At 50.1% G+C, this 22,171-nt stretch overlaps 1 protein-coding gene across 4 annotated transcripts in view; it reads left to right on the top strand.

Moving 5' to 3' along the window:
• The first annotated feature begins 3,870 nt into the window (after positions 1–3,870).
• MXI1 (MAX interactor 1, dimerization protein) overlaps positions 3,871–22,171 on the top strand; it is a 78,883-nt gene continuing 60,582 nt past the window's right edge. Inside the window, exon 1 of one of the 4 annotated variants that reach the window (XM_032880405.1) lies at positions 3,871–4,353. In XM_032880405.1, coding sequence (XP_032736296.1) covers positions 4,092–4,353 — 262 coding nt within the window. In that variant the 5' untranslated portion in view covers positions 3,871–4,091. Of the gene's footprint in view, positions 4,354–7,832; positions 8,138–8,280; positions 8,333–20,674; positions 20,912–22,171 lie in introns of those variants that run through there. The other 3 variants (XM_032880424.1, XM_032880433.1, XM_032880414.1) reach the window with 3 other exon arrangements.

Here is a 22,171-nt window from a genome sequence, read left to right as displayed (position 1 = left end):
GAGTCAGAGTCCAGAAGAGCAGAGATAATGCCCCAGGAGCAGGTGACACCCGGGTGAGCTCCAATGTAGGGTGGGGACTATTTATCCTCTATGTCTACACCCGCTGGTGACTGTGTGGGTGGGGGTGGGGGCATGGGGAGTGGTCAGAGGAGGCCTGGTCAGCAATTTTAAGGCTCTTCCAGGAGCCAGTGGGAGAGGCAGAGCCACACCGCTCTCCTTGTTCCTGCCATTGTGCTCATGTCTTACCAGTCCCTAAATCTCTATTCCTGGACTTCCCTTGAAGCCACTTCTCCCACCTAGTAGGTGAAACCAAGATAAGGGCTCCCAAGGAAAGAAGAGCCAACTCTCAGCTCACTGATGGACAATCCCTTTCCCAAGGGAAAGGTGCTCAGGAAAAACTTGGGTAGGAAAGCTCTGGGGAATTAAGACTCAAGTGACAATGCGGGGGACAGAAGATCTCTAGATGGTGTTTATCAAGTCTGAGTACAAAGACCACAGGTCAAAGAGCAGAGAAGAACCTAGCCTGGCCATGCTGGCAAGCTCCAAGGGCAAGCTAGACATTGGAGTGGTGGACTCAGTCAAAAAAAGGCTGGGGAACGGAGATGGGGTAAGGAGGAAGATCAGGGCTGAGAAACCTGGGAGAGCCCAAATGGTCCAGGACAGCAAAAATCCCATCCAAATGCAGAATGGGGAGGTCTGAGGTCACTCTCCTTGTGTCTCAGTAATCAACTGGTCTCCATGTACTGGAAGACAGAATTAACAGGCAAAACAAAACCTTTTGATGTAAGCATGTAGAATGGAGGGAAAGAGGGGTAAACCGCAGGTGAGAGTGATCTTGCTTTAATATGCAAACAAGGTTGATGGAAGGATATTACCAACAGGCAGAGAGGCCAAGCGGAAAAACAGAAGTTTGGGAAAACAGGACCCTGACGGAATGGGCCTCCAAGTTATCTTGGGCTTCTGGGAGCATCTTGGCTGGCCTCACTTGGCACTGGAAAAAATCACTGCTTTTCTTTCAGAGAGTTCCCATATTTTCCTCAGGCCAGCTGCCTTCTCATCTACTACCTGTTCTCTGCAAAAATTGCCAGCAAGTTTCCAAAGCAGCCTGTTTATTTACGGAGTCAAAGCCCCGGAGAAAGTGAGGTGCGAAAGGCTTGACTCGCTCCTCCTGGGAGGAGCTAATGGGGAATGGAGCTGAGCTGTGAAGCCAGTGTCCTGGATGGCTGTCCTGTGGAATTACCCCTGAAACGCCACTCTTTCTGCGGGGACCAACTTTATTAGAGGAACTGGTAATTGAGGGATGGTGTGGGAAGGGGGAGAGAGCAATAAGAGGCAGACATGATTTAACACTTGATGGGCTCTGGAAAAAACCAACAAAACCCAACAAGGAATGGGGCTTGGAGCTTTAGCTTGGCACATTCCTCGTTCCACATACATGTTACCAAAATGAATATATGTAAGTGTACTATGTGTGGGCTAGAGTCTGGGGCACAATAGCACAGACTTAGTGAAACAAAAAGGCATTTCTCCTGCCTCCACTGTGTCTCTTGTGGTGCCATTGTCTGATGCTAAGAACTCCCATAATAACAAAAAACAATGCCCCTATGAAGGGGGGGAAACTTGATTTGGCACCAGCAGTGGTGTTTTCCATGGGAATGGTGGTGGGGGCTGTGGCTGACTGTGGGAATAGTGCAAATCAGCACTTTTTTGTCGATTTTCTTCAAGCCATTGTTTATCTTGGCTTTGGTCAGATCCGTGGCCCAGCTTGAAGATTCCCACTGGGTTTTCTGAAGCTCACAGACCTATGAGAGATGAAAAAGGGATAAATAAATAATTACAAAACACCCTACTCCCCACTCCCCGCCCCCGCCCCGGCACTCATGGGTGAGGTGTGCCTCTCCCGGCCAGTGTGTGTAGACTTATGTGTAGGGCACAGTACTGCATATGTGCACATTTGGTGTGCCCACTGGGGTGAAAACTCAGGTTTTCTTCAGGCTTAGCTGGTTCACTGTCTCACTATCATTTTTCCCTTGGGTCAAGGGAGATCAGGGCTGTTTTATACAAATGCTAGTTTTTGTAAGATGGCATTAGATAAAACTTGTTTGAGACTATACCTCTCTAAAAGTCCTTATATTTACAGGCTTTTAAACATGAGTTACTCAGGTTGTGGTCCCAACAGGAACAAAAAGTCAGTAGTTGTTCTGATAATGGAAGGTGAACTTTTATTTCATAGCTCCTAGGAGCCTTTATTCAATCCTAGCTAAAGGATGCAGAGATCAACCATGCAAAATTTGTCTCAGGACAGAAAATGGACAGACAGTATGTGTAGTATGATTATATTATGGTCCAAAATGTGAATACATTTGGCTTTAAAATGCCAATTACTGATTGCTCCTGTCCTCTCAGCAGCAGGTTATTATATTCCGAAAGTACACAAGACTTTCTTGAAGGTTTGTGAGTGCATGTGTACTCTAAGTTTTACATAATGAATGTTTTGCAAAGAAATGTGCTTTCTCTCCTTTTTAAAAGAGTTTCCATTTCTAATAAGGGTCTTTCCAGACAAATGCGTATGAAGCCGCTTCTGAGCACGAGGGCTGGGTTGCTCAACTGCAGGGGGCAGTATTTAATGTGTCTTCTATGTAAATGGTTCCCCTGAAGGAAAATTCCAGTTGGCCTTGCAAGGTGACAATATTTAGATGGGTTTGTTGCAGAGACGTTTTCCAACAGTGCAGAAGAGCCCTGTTTCCTGCGGCTTGATCCCCTACCCCACCCACCCCTTAGATGCAAACAGGGGACCCAGGTTCTTATCTGGTCTGGATTGAAAGAAAAAAGATCTTACCATGGGTCAGGTAGTGTGCTAAGTGCAGATATGATTTAATCAACACAAGAAACTTATCAGAGTTTCATGGATGGGGAAACAGGCCAAGAGTTGTTAGGGAACTTGACTGAACTCACACAGCCTGTGAGCTTCAGAGCTGAATTTGAAACCTTTCTCTGTGACACTCCCTAATGGCCTTCAGCTCTCCCTCTGACTCCCACTGTACCTCTCCCAGGCCTGGAAAGCATCCCTGTTTCCCCGCAGATCCTGACTAGGTGATAGCAGCAGTAAAAACAACAATGTCAATGGGTAAGAGTCTTCAGAGCCAAAAGGCGGAATTCAGCTGGGGTGGGTGGTGGGGGGGTGTGTGTGTCCCAGACTGCCATTTCTGCTGCTCTGTCAAATAAAAGGGTGCCAGGTGCAGAGGCACCCTAGTGTGAGCTTTGCACAGCTGGACCAAGGCTGGGAAGAGAAGTGTGGAGAGAGATGCTTACATCTCCTCCCCCTTCCTGGAAAATAACTTTGCATTTGAAGGGAGAAAGAAAGAGTGAGTAAATCTGTAACTGGGATTTGGTGGCCTGGGGATTTCATTTGATCCGGTGAAGACACATGCCTGTTCCCGTCTGTGTGCAGGGGTGTGTGAATTGGGGGGAGGAAACTTCAGGTTACATGTGATGGGGTTTTTTGGATTGGGTTTTTATTAAAAAAAAAAAGAAGAAGAAGTCCTAGCAGCTACCATTTAATGAGGACCCACTCACTATGTGCGAGGCATTGTGCTGGACCCTTTACGAGGTCTTATTTTTATGTGAAGAAAAAAATAGCTTACTAGTTTGTTTTTATGCAGGTCCACTTAGAGGCATCGAGTATTTTTTCCATTCGTGTTGAAATACAGCGCTCTACTCTGAGGTAAGATTTGGCGAGAGGCGGGGAAGGTGCGGGGACGGGCAGAGGGCGGTCCCTGCCTCGCTTGTCTCCACCTTTTATTTTGACCGGTCCGATGGCGACAGCCTCGCACTAGGACCCAGCGCCAGAGCGCCTCCGTCTGTCCTGTAGGTTCATTCAATCTCCCATACACACAGACCCACTGCGAGACCGACACACACTCACACACACTCACACACACAACTGAACGCACCGAGGCTCGGGAAGTCAGGTCGTCTCCTAGCCTCGGCGCCTCCTCCGCTCCAGCCAGGCGGGTCTCCTCTGGGGACCGGAGCTCGGCCGGGCAGCGCAGCCCCAAAAGAGGACCAGCTCCGCGGACCCCGGTTCCTCCATGGGCAAACGCGGACGGCCGCGCAAGGAAGCGCGCTGTGAAGGCGCGGGGCTAGCCCCCGCCGCGCCCCCGGCCGTGGCCGCGCCCCAGCCCCCGGCCCAGCCCGAGGAACCCACGGGGGCCAAGCTCAGGTGCCCCTTCTCGGACATTTTCAACACCAGCGAGAACTCGATGGAGAAGCACATCAACACTTTTCTGCAGAACGTGCAGATTCTGCTCGAGGCCGCCAGCTACCTGGAGCAGATCGAGAAAGAAAACAAAAGTAAGTTTAGGGGCCCCGGCTCCTCCTCGGAGCCCGGCTCTTTCTTCCTCAACCACTTGGGCGACCCCTGTCGCCTGCTCGGCCCGCGCCCCCCTCCCCCCAACACACACATCCAGCCCTCGGCAGTAAAGCCGATGACACCGGAGAAAGGACACGCACGCACAAAGCTGCTAAAGATGTAACAAAGGGGGGGGGGGGGGGGGGGGGGCCTGTTGGTGCGTCCGTCTGTCCGTCTCTCGGAGGCTGGGAGGACCGCCGGGAGCAAGCGGGGGAGTGTTGTTTGCTGACAACTGAGCCCAGAGCTCATCTCTTCGAGGTCGCCTTTCTTCCTTCTCCACCCGCCCCCCCCCCCCAAGCCTTCTCGGGCAGACAAGTGTTGTTTTTCTGTCGCTCGTTCCTGGGTGGGGTGGGGATTAGAAGCCGAAAGTTGGAAATCGTAGGCAGAGCTCAGCGGTTCGAGAAAAAACACACACACACTCACGCACACACATACACACAGAGACACACACGACAACAATAACAACAACAACAACCACAACAACCAAACAGCCCTCCGCGGCGTGGGCTTGATCTGGCTGACTCGGTTCTGCTTCTCCCTCCTGTCTACTGTGCTTTTTCCTCCCCTCTCGCGGCAGGGCTCAGGCCATCGCGTCCGCGGATACAGTCCCCCAGCACCTCGGTCGCCCTGGGGTGCCTCCGCCCCCCTCCCCCAAACAGGCCGGCTGGGCCAGGCAGCACCAGCAGCTCGCCCCGGACCCGCCGTCCTGCGCCCGGGAAACTTGGCGAGGGGGACACAGCTAAAAGGAAACTTTGGGATCTCGCAGGAAACAATAGTTGGGGAAGAAGGTGTGGGCTGTTGTGTGCGGTTTCTTTATTTTCCGCGAGACGACTTAGGAGTGAGCGCGCCTGGCGAGGAAGGCAAGCGCCTGCCTTGTCGATTTCTGCCGTCCTCCCGCCCCCACCCCCCACTCCTCTTCGGTTCAGGTGGAGAGCAATGTTTGTGGGGGGGTTGCTGGGAGCCCCACCCGGGCCTGGCCTCCTTTTTGTATTTGTTTCATTTTTGCCCCTGCCTGCTGGGTCCCCCAGTCCTCCCAGGCAGTCGACTCAGCGTCCTAACGGGGGCACGCGTGTGCGGCGTCTCCAGCAGGGTGCTCACAAATAAGAGCTGGGGGAAGGGGTCGAGGCAGATAAACCGATGGACTGGAGAAAACCAGGCTGTTTAATCTGTCCGAACAAGTAGGAAGATCAATGAGACGAGAGAGAAAATGGTCCGATTGCAACGTGTCAGATCTTGCAACCCCCCCCCCAAACACAACAACAACAGTCATCAAACACAAAAACACCTCAGCTGACCAACACCCCAGGCCTCCAGGGTGAAAGTAACCGTGTGTTTGCCAGCGCAATTGTGCAGTGGCTGAAGGCAAAAACAAGGATCTGTGTTGGGAGGACGGTTGTGTGTGTTCTTTTCTTTCTCTTCTCTCCTGTTTCTCGGAGTGCCAGGGTTGCCAGAAAGGCGCATCGCTGGCTGCGTAGCCGACTCAGTTTGCAATTATTCATGGTGGGGGGGCATTCGTCAGGAGGGTAGTTTCTGAAAAGCCAGAGCTGGTGGGGAGCTGGGTGAAGACGTGGTTTTGTTTGGCGTGTTTGCTTTTGTTGGAGGGGGGAGGGGCGCGATTTCTTTAGCTACCCCTCACCCCTGCCCGGGGTTCTCCGGAGTCTGTCCCATGGTGCCGACTCTGGCGGGGGGTGCACCCAAAGAGGGCACCTTGGCAATGTGTGGCAAACCTGGTCCTCCCCCCCACCCTCAGCATGGTGTACTAGGGAGGCTGCTGGAGCTTCCACCGCGTCCCGCCCCCCCCACCGCACCCGCAGACAATCAGAGACCTCCGCCCCCCCTTGCCGCCTCCCCCGCGGCGTCCCCCGCCGCCCTGGCCGCCGCCACCTCCTAGTTTACCCCGTGCCGGGGCTCCGGCGTGGCCACTAGTCACGTAAGCAGAGGGCCGGGCGCGCCGGGCCGGGCTACCCCGCACGGGGCGGGCCAGCGGCAGCCAAGCCGGGCTCCTGTGGCGGAGGAAGCCACGGGGCTTCCTCCCAGTCCCTCTCCCGAGTGTCAGCGCTGCAAGCCCCGCAGCCCCCCGAGAGGGGTTCGGGAACCTCAGCGCCCCAGTCAAAGTCAACTTCGTGTGCGTAATCAGCCCCTCGGCCCCGCTGCCCCCCCCCCCCCCACCGGCCGGCTCCCCGCGGGAGTATTTTTAGCTCTCTTGCTTCTATTTGCCGCCGCTGTTTGGCTCTGCATGACGTGATGCCAACGGCCCCCAGATTTCCCCGAGAGCTTGGGGCGCTACGCCTTGCCCGGCTTGGCTGCGGGGGCCCAGCTCCAGGCCCTCGCCCCCTCCCCAACAGCTCTCGCTGGCGAGGGTGACCTCCAGCAAACTACGGGCGACCATCGCCGGGTCCTCTATTATGCCCCTTGCAAAGAGAAGCGGCCCACGGGGGGCTGCTTTATCCTCCCCACTTTCGGTACCCCCCCAACGCCTTCCGCTGGGTCTGGGTTTCCTGGTATGGAAAACGGCGGGCCCTACATCTGCCTCATTTTATTGGGGGCGCCTCTTCGCGCTGGCGCCGCTCGCCGTTGTTTTCTGCTCGCTGCACACAATGCCCGCGCGTCACGGCGGTCCGCGTGTGCACAGCAATAACGCGAGTTGGGGGGCGGGTCGTGCGTGCGCCGGGCTCGGGCACTGCGGGTCGCTCCGCGCGCGCGGGGCTTGTTTTGCTTCAGAGCCCCGCTTTCCGAAACGCTGACATCATTCAGTCGTTGGGGGAGGGAGGGGGATCTGGGCGTTCCGATAGGACTCCAGCATTTCTCAGGTCCCTGGTTTTTGGAAGGAAGCAGCGATCCTAGTTGTTTAATTATTATCATGATGGGAGGGGGCTCAAGCTTTGTTCGTTGGACAAGTTTTTTTTTTTTTTCTTTTTTTCTTTTTAGGTCACTACTGCAAAGGGCATTGCTGGCCGGCTCAGGTGCACAACCTCCCCGCCTTCATTTCAGCCAGTTCCCCTGTAATCACTTGATCTCAGTTTCTCCGCCTCCTCCTCCTCCCCCTCCCAGCTAGAGACACATGGTTTCCACATGGAGACAAACTTCTTTCCTCTGACTGGACTTGACCTAGCTGCGTTGTTCAGCCTATCGCCAGCTTCAGCTTTCGCTGACGTCACGCGTTGCTGAGGCCAGAGACTGGTGGGTGGAGCCAGGAGGCAAGCCAGGAAATCTCTGGGAGCTGTAGTGTGGCCAGCTGGTACAATCCCTTCTTAAAGGGACTCTCTTCTCCCCTGAGAACGGGTGTCAGCCTTGATTCTCCATTTCGGGTTCTGTGAGACCTTCCCGAAATGCACCAGTAGACCCTGGTCACGAGATGACACGTTTCGTTTTTACTGTTGTTTGCAAAGTACTTACTTGGCAGGAGCTTGCCTTATTTTCCATTGTTGCCAGAACTGCTTTTCATTGCCTCTTTGAGGTTTCCGTAGTAGGAGTGCTCACCAAGCTGTGGCCACAGTGTTGAATTATTCCCAGTAGATATGGTGCGTCTCCTCAGGGGAGGGTATTCAAATTAAGTCACCCACTACTGACTGGCTACTCTGTGCAAGGCAAGGATTCCCAAGGATGTGTGGGTACATTTTCCTGACGTTCCAACTGATGTGACTCCTTAAGGATCTCAGATTAAAGAGCTCCAGAAATATTAATCATGGAGACTAGGACCAGTTATCACAAAACCAGAAGTTTTATGTAAGTCACCTCTGGCATGGTCTTCTGTATCTATTTGGGGTCCAGTGAACCGGGGGGCCTGGTGGCTGCCTAGGACTGACTGATCGTTAGAAAAATATTTACTTCCTGTTTTGGAAAAGATTAAAACTGAAAGGGAAAAAGAACCAGACTCACAGAAAAGCTGCTCAGTGGACAAGCAGAAGCTGCTGTTAACAGGTAACATCCAGAGGATAGTAATGGGCTGCTCAGTGTCTGGGGAAGGTTGCTTTGGGGGGGCAATGCTTAAGACAGAGAAGAATGATTACATGGGAGTAGAGGTCATGGATTACTCTCTGGGGTGGATTATCTGGGTTTGAGGGTGAGGTGCTTTCCTAGGGGCATGGACAGGCCAAGGAGCAGCCTCTTCCTCCTGATGGAGGAAACTGCTGCTTTGTGGTGTCATTTGTCTCCTCCCTGCCTTCCTCTCCTGATCTCCTCTGCTCCTGTCCAGCAGGTCCACCCGCAAGCACATTTCTTGGTCATGACTCTTTGCTTGACTCAGACTCTTCCCTCTTTCAGAATGGCTTCATTCTCTTACTCCTCTAGGGTTATCTGTATCTTACTCATTCTTCAAGACCTAGGTCAGCTCCCACCTCCTCTGAGAGCCTCCTCTGGCTATTTCTTAATTCAGGGTAGTTGAGAGGCTGAGAGCTTTACAGTTAACCCAGAGCAGGGCCCAGACTCCTCCTCCTTGCTGCTTACTGGCTTTGTGACTTCGGGTACACTTAACCAGCCTCTCTGAGGTTCCGTTTCTTTTTTGTAAATCGAGGATAACAATAGAACCAGCCTCACATCATTGCTGAACAACCAAACGAGGCGCTCCATTTAAACATTTAAAGTCCCTGGAATATAGTAAGTGCTCAATAAATAGCCTCTTCTCTGAGCTTTGATAATCAGTAACCATGCAATCTTCTACCCACTACCTGTGTCTTAGCTTTATCTTCCCAGGGAAATGATTAGCATAAGGGAAAGATCACCTATAGCATTTCAGTGTATCCCGCCATTGCATATAGCATTCCACTGGGCATACAGGAGACACTTAATGCGCATTCTTTGGTTGGATTTGTCATTTACTGGCTACGGCACAGTGATCAGGTTTGAAGGCTAGGGGACACAGTAAAGACTTTCTGGGGGCTTGGAGAAGAGTTGGAAATTCTGATCTCTTCCAAGGAAAGAGGTTCTCCTGTAATCAACATAGGTTGCTCTTGGCCTTTAAAGACCAGGGGCTGCACAGAGATGGTAGGTTAGGGTTGGAGAGTTGAAAGTACCCACTGTCATCTGCTGTGACCCAGAAAGTGAATCAGTTATAGCTTAGAGAGCAGGGGACTAGGGCAGCCTTGCTAAAATTGAGGACTTTAATGGCAACTAATGTTCAAGCAGGTCACATTTCTACATAGCAGGCACCTTACAATTCATTCATTTATTCCACAAATATGTATTGAGCATCTACTATGTGCATTCACTTTTCCCTGACAACTCTGTGGGTTGATTTATGGTGGGGGTGGAGTGGGATATTTAGTTTTGGGGGCTTTGGAAAAAGAACATTCTTAAATCAGGTCTTTATTTTTGCCTCATCCTCAATTATGTTTCTCAGATTCAGCCCCCCCCCCCCAGTTTTAAATATGATTTCTGCCCACTGGTAAATGCCAGAAGAAGACTTTGAGGATATTGTTGTGGCTTTCAGAGCCCCAGAGCTTCCCCAGGGACTGGGCACACCACAGAGGGGACCCAAGGGACCCTTAGGATATCGGAGAAGTTGAATTGAGCCATTCCTGGTGTGTGTGTGTAGGGAAAGGAGGTCCCATCAGTTCTAAGACAAAACAATAGCTGCTCATTGACCCTCCAGTGGCTGATGGAAACACTCCCATTGACACACCCAGAAATGGGGGTTTTTATCTGAGGATGGCTGGGCAAGAGTTTGGAGGGAAAACTGAGGGAAATGAAGACGGTTGCATGTTGCAGCACCAGTTAACTGCGTTGCATAATATAGGTACTGGCTACCATTTTTGAGCATGGACTATATACCGAGTATGGGGCTAAATGTGCATTATCTCCTCCAATCTTCACAACAACCCTATGATACATGCAATTTTATTACCCCATTTTATGGAGGGGGTAACCAAGGTGCAGGGATGTTGGGTAACTTGCCCAAAGGTCATATGGTTTAGTAAGTGGCAGAGCTGAGTTTCGAACCTAGGCTTCTGATTCCAGAATGAGCCTGCCCTCTTAAGCACATATGCATGTACACATTTACCAGCCAAGGAATGAAGTCCAGAGACGTAAAATGACTTGCTCAAGGTCACCCAGCAACCCAAAGCAGAGCTGGTATTTGAAGCACTCTGTTGATTGTTCAAGGTCTTCCTGTACATACCCTGCTTAGAAAAGGCTTAGAAGTGAGGCCGAGGACAGAAGAGCCAACCAGAGAGGATTTTTTTTGTTTTGTTTTGTTTTGTTTTGTTTTTTGTTTTTCAGACTTGTTCAACTCTCCTGGCCCTAACTCAAGTTTAGGCTCCTAGGAAACAGCACCCCCTCCTGCTGCCTTTCCCAAGTCTGTCCTCTGGGCATATCAGAGGACTTGGGCTGTTGCTATGGTACTGGGGCCAACAGCAGGTTCATCAAAAGCCGGGTCTTTTGCCTTTTAAAAAAAAGCCTGGCCCTGCAGAAACGAATTGGCCACAAAGATTTGCATCAGTCATTGTGGCTTATTCTGTTGTAGATCCCCCCTGCCTCTTACCCCATCCCCTCCTCCCTACCACCACCACTTTCTATAAATACAGTTGGATAAATATTGATTTAAACTGGGTTTCTGGAGGAGAAGCACATGGCTGCCCTGGCCTGGTCTTTGCTTAGATACCACCAGTATGCCAGGCCTGACCCACCTAACCCCCCAACAGCTCTGTCTTCCAAATGACCCGTTTGGGGAAGGTGAGTTGTGGTTTTGTGGCTTTTGAGTTGAGAGAGAGAGAGAGAGAAAGAGAGAGACAGAGGAGAAAAAGGAGTAAAAAAGCAACAACCCAGCAAGGAATAGGAATCTTCTTGCGGAATGAAGAAAGCAGTTTTCAGCAGGCAGGAATTAGGGGTGGGAGGCACATACTATAGTCTGGCCTGCTGAACTGTTCTCTTGCCTTTCCCATTCTTCCTTCCACTCCATGTTGGGGTTTGTTTTTATTATTATTTATTTTATTTATTTTTTAAAGATTTTATTTATTTATTTGACAGACGGAGATCACAAGTAGGCAGAGAGGCAGGCAGAGAGAGAGAGAGATGTGGGGCTCGATCCCAGGACCCTGAGATCATGACCTGAGCTGAAGGCAGAGGGTTAACCCACTGAGCCACCCAGGTGCCCCTGGGGTTTGTTTTTTAAAGGAGGCAGGTGGTAAGATAGAGTGTCAGAGCTAGAAGGAGCCCCAGCGGTCACAGCATCCATCACCCTCACTGTAGAGATGGGAGGCTGAGGCCCAGAGAGGGACAGTGGCTTTCCCAAGATGACACAGCAGAGGCAGAACCAGACTCTTCTGGTCCTCTTGCCTGGTGGTGAGACTGGATTACAAGCAGAGCCCCAAACGGGGCTTTTGTTTTACAGGTCAGGTGCTTATAAAGTCAGCAGTTCTCAAACCTGGTTTACTGATCCTAGGGTGTGTCCATTTATTGCAAAGGTTATTGCAACATTCTCAATAGTCTTTCAAAATGAAGCTAATTTGAATTTGCCATTTAGAAAAAAATATTTTCTTTTACATGGGGGCTGGAGGAAGCAGGAGGAGCCCAAAGTCAGGGACAGTGACAGGATGGTTACCCAAGCCTTATCTGAGGAGGAGAAATAAAAGTCTTCCCAAAGGGGCCTCCTCTAGGAATGGTGGGTGGAGCTCTGGGCTCACACTGGAGAGAGGCTTCCATTCCAGAGGGACCGACACCTGCTCTCTGGCTCTTCTGCTACTAAGGGGAAGTAATTGTCTCTGATATCATTGTCCCTGAGTGGCCTGGCTGGAGGTGTGAAAGCTGTCAACAGCTGACTTGATCTCTCTGGCCAAAGATAATGGGAATTTGCCACCACCCTCCAGAGGTTGCGGCTTCTTCTTTGCTTCCTCATCTTGGCCGAATTGGGTTAGGCCACTTGCTTGTGAAACATTTTGAAAGTTCAGGTGACCCTTGCTTTGAGCAATACATCTCCAGGAAATATACGTAAATAGGAACGCTTTTTTTAAAAAAAAAAAACAACTTAGATTGGAGAACTTCTCTTTAAAAGGCCCTTGCGGCAAATCGTTTTATAATCTGTGGAACTAGGTTGCTTGTCAGGAATTCTCCCTACATTTGTTCTGTGAATTTCTTCATTCATTCATTCATTCATTCAACCAACGAATATTTAAAGAGCACATACTGCTGCTTTATGTCAGGCACTGCTGTGCTAGTTCAGCCCTCATGCGTGGAGTGTATACTCTATTCCAGTGCTAGGTTTTAGAAAGTCACTTGTCTTAAAGTGAACCCCAACAATGTAGCATTGCATCTGACTTGGACTTTGTGTCTTTGGTTCTAGCCATCATTGCAGATGGGACAAAAATTTATCTAAGGTTTCCTTAAAGGAATAGTCCCTCTCCCCTTCCTGCACCCCCTACCCCCACCCTGTGTTTAAAATCTTTTGTGTTTAGTCTTTGTCTTTGTACTTTTTACAGATCTGACTTTTCTTTTTCCCCCCTGCCTGAGTTTAGGAAACTAAGTACCCTATAAGCAGCCTTGTAAATAAACACATTCCACTCTCAGTTCTTTACAGATTGGGGCATTCTGTACTTGGAGGACTGTCCATAACTAGTGTTCCTACCAAGCCCACTCTCCCATATAACAAACATGCCCTTGGCCACATACCTCTTATATCCAACTCCAGCATCTGCTAAGGAAATTTAAACACCGCAAAATTAGAAAGATAAACATAGTGTCCTGGGGGAGATTGGGAAATTCAGACTAAAGCCAATAAAAAGGGATTTGGATTACCTACTGTTTGAGATATTTTACTCTTGTGTCTTTATGGCCATTAGCAAGAATACTTGAATAAAGATGATTTGGGACAATTTTGATACTGTTGTATTAAAATGGAGGGCATGCCCAGGGCTGCTCTCTTTGTGGCCGTGGGTGGCAGGTGGGAGCTGGGGTGGCCTCTGTTTTTCTTTCTGCAGGGGCCCAGAGCTACCCTATGGCATCCCTGTGTTAATCTCCCTCTTCCTCCGCCACACCCAACCTCCCATACCATATTTCTTGACTCCTAAGACTCTGAGTACCTTGCATGCAACTTTCTTTCATTCTTTCTACCAGCTGTAAAATTTAGCTCAATTCAACAGATAATTACTAAAACCTGCCAGGAGCCAAGCCCTGTGCTTGGTGCTTTCAGAGGGCAGACGGTATGGTCTCCAGTTCCAGCTCATATTCCAGCACAAATGATAGACAAATAGAGACCAATAAATAATTCTTGCCTGTCTCTTAGGAGTCTGATAACCTGTCCCCAAGGGGACTCCTGACAAGTGCAATGTTGTCTCTGTTTTCCAAAGGCATAGCGATAATAACCCCCTTTACTGAGCAGTTACTATGCACCAGCACAATGCTAAGTGCTCTGTATTAAACCCTCACGACCATCCAATAGGAGGGTGCTAGAATTATCCTGATTCATAAATGAGGAAAGCCTCAGCCTTGGCAAGGCTAAGTTTCCCAAAGCCACATGCTAACACAGAGTGGAGCTGAGGCTCAAACCTAGGTTTTTCTTTCTTTTTTTTCTTAGGAGCAGTTGGGCCTCAAGGGGCAAGAGGCAAGAGATGGAATCTGGAATGTTTGAAGTCCAAGCTGAGGGTTCCCCTTGAGGAATGCCTCCCTGGAGTGATTTCCTTTATTTCCCACTCATCCTAGGGCAGAGAGAAGGCCGCTGAAACCTTCCAGGGCTCCTTGGGTACTGACACTAGAGTCAGATTAAGGCCCGTTTTCTGAAGGGCAGTAGTCCTAGGGTGTTGCTCCTTGCATGTGCAGTACTGCCTTGCCCAGCACCCACTGGGGAACTCACCCAACCAGTAGGGCTCCTGTGGCTCTGCACACTAGGTTGTCAGGGATGTGAATCCACACCCTATCAGGCTGTACTAGGTTTGCTGAAGGTGTTCGAGCTTGTAGGGCAACTGGTCTGGCCGTGCTTGGAGCCAAGGTCTTCTGCCAGAAAAAGCTGGGGTGGGCGGGGGCGGGGGAGAAGCACGTGTGAGTGGCAGAGATGAGCTGTAGACCCTGGCTGCCACCGCGACCGCATGGGCCAGCTGGTTCCGGTCAAGCGGCATAGGTCCAACCTCTTCCTCTCCTCAGTGGAGATCGAGGAAACAAGAGTGACTTTAAATATAACTGGGTTCATGTCGCGGACGTCTTTCAAACCTCTCAGTAGTTTCTTTCCTATCTCACCCTTACTGTTGAGAGCGAGTGTGGTCTCCTAAGATGGGCAGCCTTGGCCTCTGCTGGGAGCTTGTTGGAAAGGGGACTCCCAGGCCCCGCCTCAGACCTGCTGAATCTGAATCTGTATTTCACCACGATTTCCAGGTGATTTGGGTCCTCGTTAAAGTTTGAGAAAGCTGGCCTAGACAGCCCTTGTGATTGCCCTGGTCTTTCTGTCCACCCGAAGCCATCCTGCATTTAGTATTTATCCTTTATCCTACGTATCACAATTTACCATGAGTTTGCTTGCTTGTCATCAGTGTGCCGGGCTACAATACAACACCGTGAGCCCCGGGTCCGTTGACTGGTTTCATTCATGATTCTATCTTCAGCATCTAGCTTAGTGTCCAACACAGAACAGATGCTTAAGGAATAGCTATTGAATGAAGGATGAGTTCTCTCTCTTTAACCTTCTGACCTAGTGTTTCTCAACAGGGGAGCTACTGGTGAGACAGTTGTTCTTATGCGGATTAGTACAGAATACTGCAGGATGTAACATCCTTGGTTTCTACTCACTAAATGACAGCAGACCCCCACAGTCATTGTGACACTCAAGAAAGACTCTCCTACTTATTTCCAAAGCCTCCCAGGGGATGGTATTACCCTTGATTGAGACCTAACCAGTTTTGTTTGGTTGGTCTGATTAAACATACCTTGATGTATGCTGTGGGGTTCCAGACTTAGAAAATCTACGTTTGAATCTGGTCATTACTTGTGTGACCTTGGGCACATCTCTTAACCTTTCTGGACCTCATCTGCAAAACAGGGAGTCTCAGAGGTGTGCAGAGGAGCCCATGAGCTGACTGTACGAGCAGCACTGTGTACGTAGTTGGCTGTCATGACGTGGAAGCTGGTACACAAAGGGAGGCATATTGTTATAAGCTTTCTGGGGAATCCCAGAATCCTAGAATCAGAATGCTGTGGCTGGAAGAGATGGCAAGATCACGCTCATCTTTAAGCAGGCAAGGAAGGGCCTGGTGTTTTTATCTTAAATGGTGCATCTCAGGCAGAGAACTCAGCCCTAAGGCAGCAGGCTGGGTGTGTGACTTAACAGTGTCTAGGACCTGGCAGGGCCTAAGAGTGACCACCACAAGTTTCTGCTGCCTGGAAGAGAGTGGTGATGCCAGTGGATGGGGGCAGGGCAGCTCTAGCCGGGCTCCTGGTGGGGGAGGGAGGGTTACCCAGGACTGTGGCAAGAATGTGGGGCATCCTCTTACCAGCGGGGAAGGCCTCTGGCAATCTTTTTTGATTTTTTTTTTTTTTAAGGTTTTAAAATCAAGTTGCATCTACCTTTGAAAGTAGAGATCATTGGATCCAAAGCCTGATACATGCAACAAAAGATATGAATAGTATATTCTTGCTTTTGAATATAGATGCAAACATTCTAAGGAAAATACTAATTCATGGAATGAGCAATGTTTCAAAAGAATAACATACCATGGCTGAGTAGGCTATATGCCAGGGATGGCTGAAAGTCACAAAATCTACCAGTATAAATGATTATAACCACAAATTAAAGGAGAATAATAAGGGACTAGAGCAACAAATGATGAAATGTCATTTGAAAAAAGTATTCAGGATGCATTCCCGATGAAGGAAACCATTTCCATACAAGAAAGATTATTGAGGTTAGGCCCATGGCTTGTGGTCATCACCAGCAAGGGAGTTGATTCCAAGGCCACCCTTTCCTTAGAGAAGAATGAACCTTAAGCCGAAAACAAAAGCAGGCTTTTAGGATGTAACCTGATATTTAAAAGGTTTGGGGCTCACGAATTTAAAAAGTCAGAAGACTTATTCTAATTAATTAATTGATTTATATGTCACAAATCAACCAGAAAAAGACTTAGGGAGATGGGTAGAGAGCACAGAACGAGAGTCTGTGGGCCTGAATCCTAATCCTTGCTTGGTGGCTTTGATAGACAGCAGCTGTGTGGCCTTTTTGTCAGTTACGATATCTCTCTGGCCCTCAGTTTTCTCATCTGAAAAATGGAAAATGGAGACTGGATTGAGAAAGAAGCTTAGTGATGTAAACGTCTATGAACTAAACCATGAAATGTTATGGGGGGGGCATTAACTTGGCACGTCCCTAGCAAAGCCCTTTTCCAAAATCCGGAAGATGGTATCAGTTGCACCCCCAAGTGGGATGGGTGCTCCAGGGGCAGCAGGTATCTTAGATGTGCCTATGAACTGAGTCCTGCAATGCAGATTTCTTCTTGGATCCAAGTTAATGCAAAAAAGAAGGGAAAGGACATTCGAGAAATTAACACATCCATTATAATCACCGAAATAGGCTGCTGTAATAAGGGCCATTTAATAAAATTGTAAGAAGCCCTTTTCTAAGGGGGAAGAGATAGGCCAGGATGGAAGTCAAGTGCAGCTGTTTGAGCCTCTGCCAGTGGCCTGATCTCACCAGAAAACTGAAGTTAAAAAACAACAAACTTCCAGATTCAGCAATCTCAGATGAACACTGCCTCCCCCTGCCGTTTGCTCCCGCCCCCACGTCCTTTCTCTCCCTGTCTCCCCAGCTCAGGCACCTGGGTGGCTCGGTGCTTTTCCGAGTGGTGGGGATGTCAGCCCGCAGCCCTGGCGACTGGAGCCCTGGGAGGCGGCAGCTACCTCTCGGGTTTAGCATTACGTCATCCTTTCTAGACCCAAATTTATCTCGGCTGCACGCAGACCCGCAGCTCTGAGCTGCCGCTGACTTGAGGAGAGCTTACGCATGAAGTTAGGCAAGGCTGACTCACTGGGCAGAAGGAAAGGTTTTCTGCTGCTCTTCACGTTTTTGGGCCCTGAGGGGGAAGGAGGCTGTGTTGTCATTTTGGGGTGGAGGATGGAAAAAGACGTATAACTGTTAAGGCTCTCATTTAGGAGCTCAGGACTCACCCTTCCTCCATCTTCAGCCTTCATTGCTTGAAAACCCCACATCCTTACAGATAATGGCAGAAAACTGCCCTGCACGCCAAGCGTTTTGCACTTTCAGGGAAGTTCCCTTAAGCACCAGGTGTGACCAGTACAGTGACTTTGGACTTGTAACTTAACCTGATGGCCCCTTCCCCTCTTTCCATCTCTCCTGTCTGCAGAAAAGATGTAATACAGACCAGTTTCCATTGTTCGTGAACCTGCAATAAGTCCTTTGGAAATCTGCGTGGAGTAAACTGACAGAATGGAGAGCTTTGCCTGCTTGCTCCAGGAGGCAGCTCATCCCCATCTGGGCTGTGTTTGTTAGAGGCCTGGGGGATTCAGGGGGACTTTTTCCATTTTCAAATAAGGCTCCCCTGAGAGAGATACTTTAGGGAGAGGACAGGACCAGAGATTGTGAGTAAGATTCCAGGTTCTTTGGTTCTTCTCTCAGTTTCCCCATCTGCGTTTGTAGGACAAACTGGATTCATTTGAATAAAAGAAAGGCCACAGCTGCCTCTGGGTTTCTCCAGGCTGGGACTGGCGCTGAGGGATGGTTTATGAAGAGTATTCCTTTCCTGAGGCTAGAGCCCCAAGCCTTGTACTGTGGGAGGCCATTGTGGCCAATGCCAAAGCAAGAATTCTAGGAGTCAGGCAGAGCAGGGAGAAGGAAATGGCACCTTCAGTTGCTCTTGGAAAAGAATGATTTCCTATATATAAATCTGCCCTTAACACTGCCCACTGCCCTCCATCACCATTACCTCTGCTATTCTTCAACATAGGCAGGTGGGCCTTTTTGGTGACTCTCACCCTACTTCCATTTCCTTCTCTCCCTCTTGGCCGTGGCTCTAAAAGAAGGGCTGGTTAATTCATCTGGAGGTCAACTGTGAAAGGTCAGGCACGTGCACTGAGCATCATGCTTTCTCTTAATAACCTGCTAGAGCATACGATCTATGGATTTAAACCCATGTGTATTTTCAGTTGGTACTTTTCTTTTTTTTTTCTTTTTTGATTGCATGTCACATGGTTTATCTCCCACTGGGGAGACTTTTATTTGTCATGAATCTACCTCTTTTAAATTCCTGCAGTAGCACTTAGCAGTTTGGGATCTAAAGCTTAAGGAGTCTACAAGTAGTAGAAACTAACTTTCAACCTAGTAATTTCTGCCCTTAACTAACAGGTCTTAGCAGATAGCTATTTTCTTTTAAATAATTCCATTCTTCGCTTTGCCCCATATGTCCCTTGTTGAGAGTAGTTGTTACCAGTATCCAATGGGAAACCCCAGATCTGGAGTGATCTATCCAACAACAGAAAAAGTAAGGTCCCTATTTTAAAGTCTTTACCAAAAAAATTGACTCTCCTTTGAACAGCTTGGGAACACCTCTCATTTTGGGTCTCCCTGCATTGGATGGAACATCTATTTGGTTCTTAAATGTGGTGCCAAATGTAATATTTAAAAGGGCTGGCATAATTTTGCAGTTTTTTACTTCATTGGAAATTGAAAAGAAGAAGAGTGAAAGGAGAGAGAGAGGGCATTAAAATGCAGCATGAATCTCATGACATTTTTGAGAGTAAGATTTTCATTCTGACATGGTATTTTCTGCAGTAGCCACTGGAATGACCATAGGGAAGGGGAAATTCTCCCCTCACCAAGAGCTTCCTGTTGTTTTGGATGTCCACCAGCAGGTTAAAATAATCAGGGTGGGAAAAAGTTATGGATGTTTATACAATTCCCAGCTTGCTCCTAGAGCATTCAGCAGTTATGACCCTCTTGCCCTTCCTCTCCCTAGACCAGTGGTTCTCAACTGGAAGTGACTTTGTGCCCCGAGGGGACATTTCGCAGCGTTTGGAGACGTTTTTGGTTGGTGTGTGTGCTACTGGCATCTAGTGGGTAGAGTCCAGGAATGCTGCTGGACATCCCACAAAGCACAAGTCCGCCCCCCCCGCCACGAATTATTTGCCCGAAATGTCAATAATGTAGAAGTTGAGAAACTCTGGTCTAGACTTTGAGGGCTTGTTAGATGGAGGACTTGGAAAGAGAACAGCAGAGAAGATAGCCGTTGGCAATCCTTTAATGTGGTCCCTGCTCTCTTTAGCCACTGCTTTCAGTTCCCCTCTATGGAGGAGAACAAGAGAGGAAACAATTGTTATAGCTTCCATTAACTGAGTGGCATGTACTAAATGCTGGAATTTTTTCATTTAATCTTCACAATAAGCCCTATTGCCCATAGACTCCTTGAGAATAGGATCTATGTTTGTTTCTCTCATTACTGTACACATTATGTCCAGTACAGTGCTTGACACATGGCAGACCCTCAATGTTCGGATAAATGGAGTAACTATATCTATTTTATACATGAGGAAATGAGGCTTGGAGAGTCCAGACAGGTAGTGTAAGTAGAAGAGTCAGGATTTGAACTGAACCCTTCGTGACTTCAGCACCAAATCACTTACCTACTGAATTATGTCCTTCACTTGCAATAGTAGAAAGGATTTCTAGCCTCTCAAGCCACTAGTGAGGGCCTGAGGCAAAATAAGTTTTTAAACATACAATTAAAAAAAAAAACACAACACCACCATGAAAAACTGAACTACCTCTATGTGGAAACCAGGGTGGAAGAAGGGCCTCATGGCAACTTTCTCTGGTACTGGAGGGATCATCCCCTGTTTCTGAACAGTGATCTTGGCTTTTCAAATGCTTATGTGTGCACCAGCTGAACAGCACATTTTGTGATGGGGAAACTGAGGCATGTAAGTTACATGGAAAAGCAGTAGTAGATAGAGGACTAGAACATGGCATTTCAGATAAAGAATGCTCCAGGTCCTGGGCTCCGGAAGTCGCTGGGAAAAGAGCTTTCCGGAAACTGGCTCAAATTCTTCCTTCCCAGAAGTAAAGCCCAGAAAACTTCGTCTACACTCTGGCGACAGAAGTCAAACGGGACTACATTTCCCAGCTGCCATTGCGGAATTCGGCAAGGCGCAGGCCCACTGAAATGGTGTGTGTACTACCACTCCCGATGTGCAGTGGGAGGGGCGGGACTACATTTCCCAGGAGGCAGAGGAAGGGGCGGGACGGGGGCGGGCTTCGGTGCTGCGCCCGCCCCTCCCCCGTGCTCGCGCGGAGAGGTAAACAAACCGCGCGCGGGCTGCCGGCGGCGGCGGCGGCGGGCGCGGCGGGGGCGACAAGGGCGGCAGAGAGCGCGCCGATCCGTGGCGGGGCTGGCCCGCCCGCCGGTCGCACATGTCCCCGGGCGGCACCGGCCTGTATCCGCCTGCGGCGCCTCCTGTCGGCCGGGGAAGGGAGCGCGTAGAGGTCCCGGTCGCCACCAGCGGTGCCCATGGAGAGGGTGCGGATGATAAACGTGCAGCGCCTGCTTGAGGCGGCCGAGTTTTTGGAGCGCCGGGACCGAGGTAACGGCTGGGCGCCGCCGCCTCCGCCTCCGCCACACCTGAGCCCGCGCACTCCTTCTCCACGCGGGGAGTGCGGTGTGGCGTGTGAGGGGAGGGAGGGTGCGTGTGTATTGGGGGGGATGTGAGAAGGGGTGCGCGTGTGAGGAGAGGGGTACGTGCGTGAGCAGGGGAGGCAGGGGTGCGTGCGCGAAGGATGCGTGTGTAAGAGGTGCGTGCATGAGCAGTGTGTGTGAGGGGAGGTTCGCGTGCAAGCAGGGGTGTGTGAGGGGAGGGAGGGTGCGTGTGTGAGGAGCGGTGCGCGTGCGACAGGTGCGTGCGTGAGGAGGGGTGCGCGTGTGCAGGGAGGCGGGGGTGTGTGTGAGGAGGGGAGCGTGTGTGAGGGGGGTGCGTGGTAAGGGTGTGAGGAGGGGTGTGCGCGTGAGGGGAGAGAGGGCGGGGAGGGGTGCGGGAGGTGGTGGGAACCCGGAGCCTGCGAGAGGAGGGGTGCGGGAGAGGCTGCGCGGGCCTGCTTGTGCGGGGAGGACTGGGGGACGAGGTAGGGGGAAGGGACGGGGATCTGGGGGCAGAGGGGAGGTGGGGAGGTGGGCCAGAGCAGAGGGAGGGAGTGTGTTGAGAGTGGGCGCCAGCCGGAGGACTTGGGAGGTTGGAGGGAAGGAAGAGCCAAAAGCAGGGGGAGGCGGCGGCGCAGGTAGGGGTGGAGGGGGCGAGGCTGGGAGCGGAGCAGGGAATGCCTGTTGAGGAGCCACTGGGGAGGAGGGTGCGCGCATGTGGGGAGGAGACGTCTGAGAAACAGGTAGGAGGAGACGGGACCCTATTTAGGGACTGGGACTGGAAAAGAGACTGGGGAGTGAAGAGTGGGAACTCTGGAAATTATGGTGTCAAGGGAGAAAATGTCCTCTGAGACGAGGCAGTTGAACGGTTTGAAATACGTGAAAATGGTGCGCTTAGTGAGAGACCCAGAATGGGGAGAGTTAAAGGGGGATTTTGAGGCAGGTGAAATATTTGGGGTGGATGGTAACTAGTCTCAGAAATTAGTGTGTTTCAGTTAAGAATTCTTGGAGAAAAGGATTTTTGGAAAGGGTGGAGAGATTACTTGGTTTAGAGGAAGTATTTGTAGACCTTTCAGGTGATGGGTTATGGCTGTATATAATGTTACAGGATAAATGTCCTCACAAGGACTGAGAATTTTATCTTCCAACCAGAAAGTGGAAAATTTTTTACCTCCTTTTTTTCTGCTGTTTTCAGCAACATGTTACTGCA

Source organism: Lontra canadensis, unplaced genomic scaffold (genome assembly GCF_010015895.1).
Source record: "Lontra canadensis isolate GAN:19392208 unplaced genomic scaffold, GSC_riverotter_1.0 scaffold3, whole genome shotgun sequence".
NCBI classification, from domain to species: Eukaryota; Metazoa; Chordata; class Mammalia; order Carnivora; family Mustelidae; genus Lontra; species Lontra canadensis.
The sequence above is the reverse complement of the archived record's forward strand: the minus strand, read 5'-3'. Positions and strand labels throughout refer to the sequence as shown.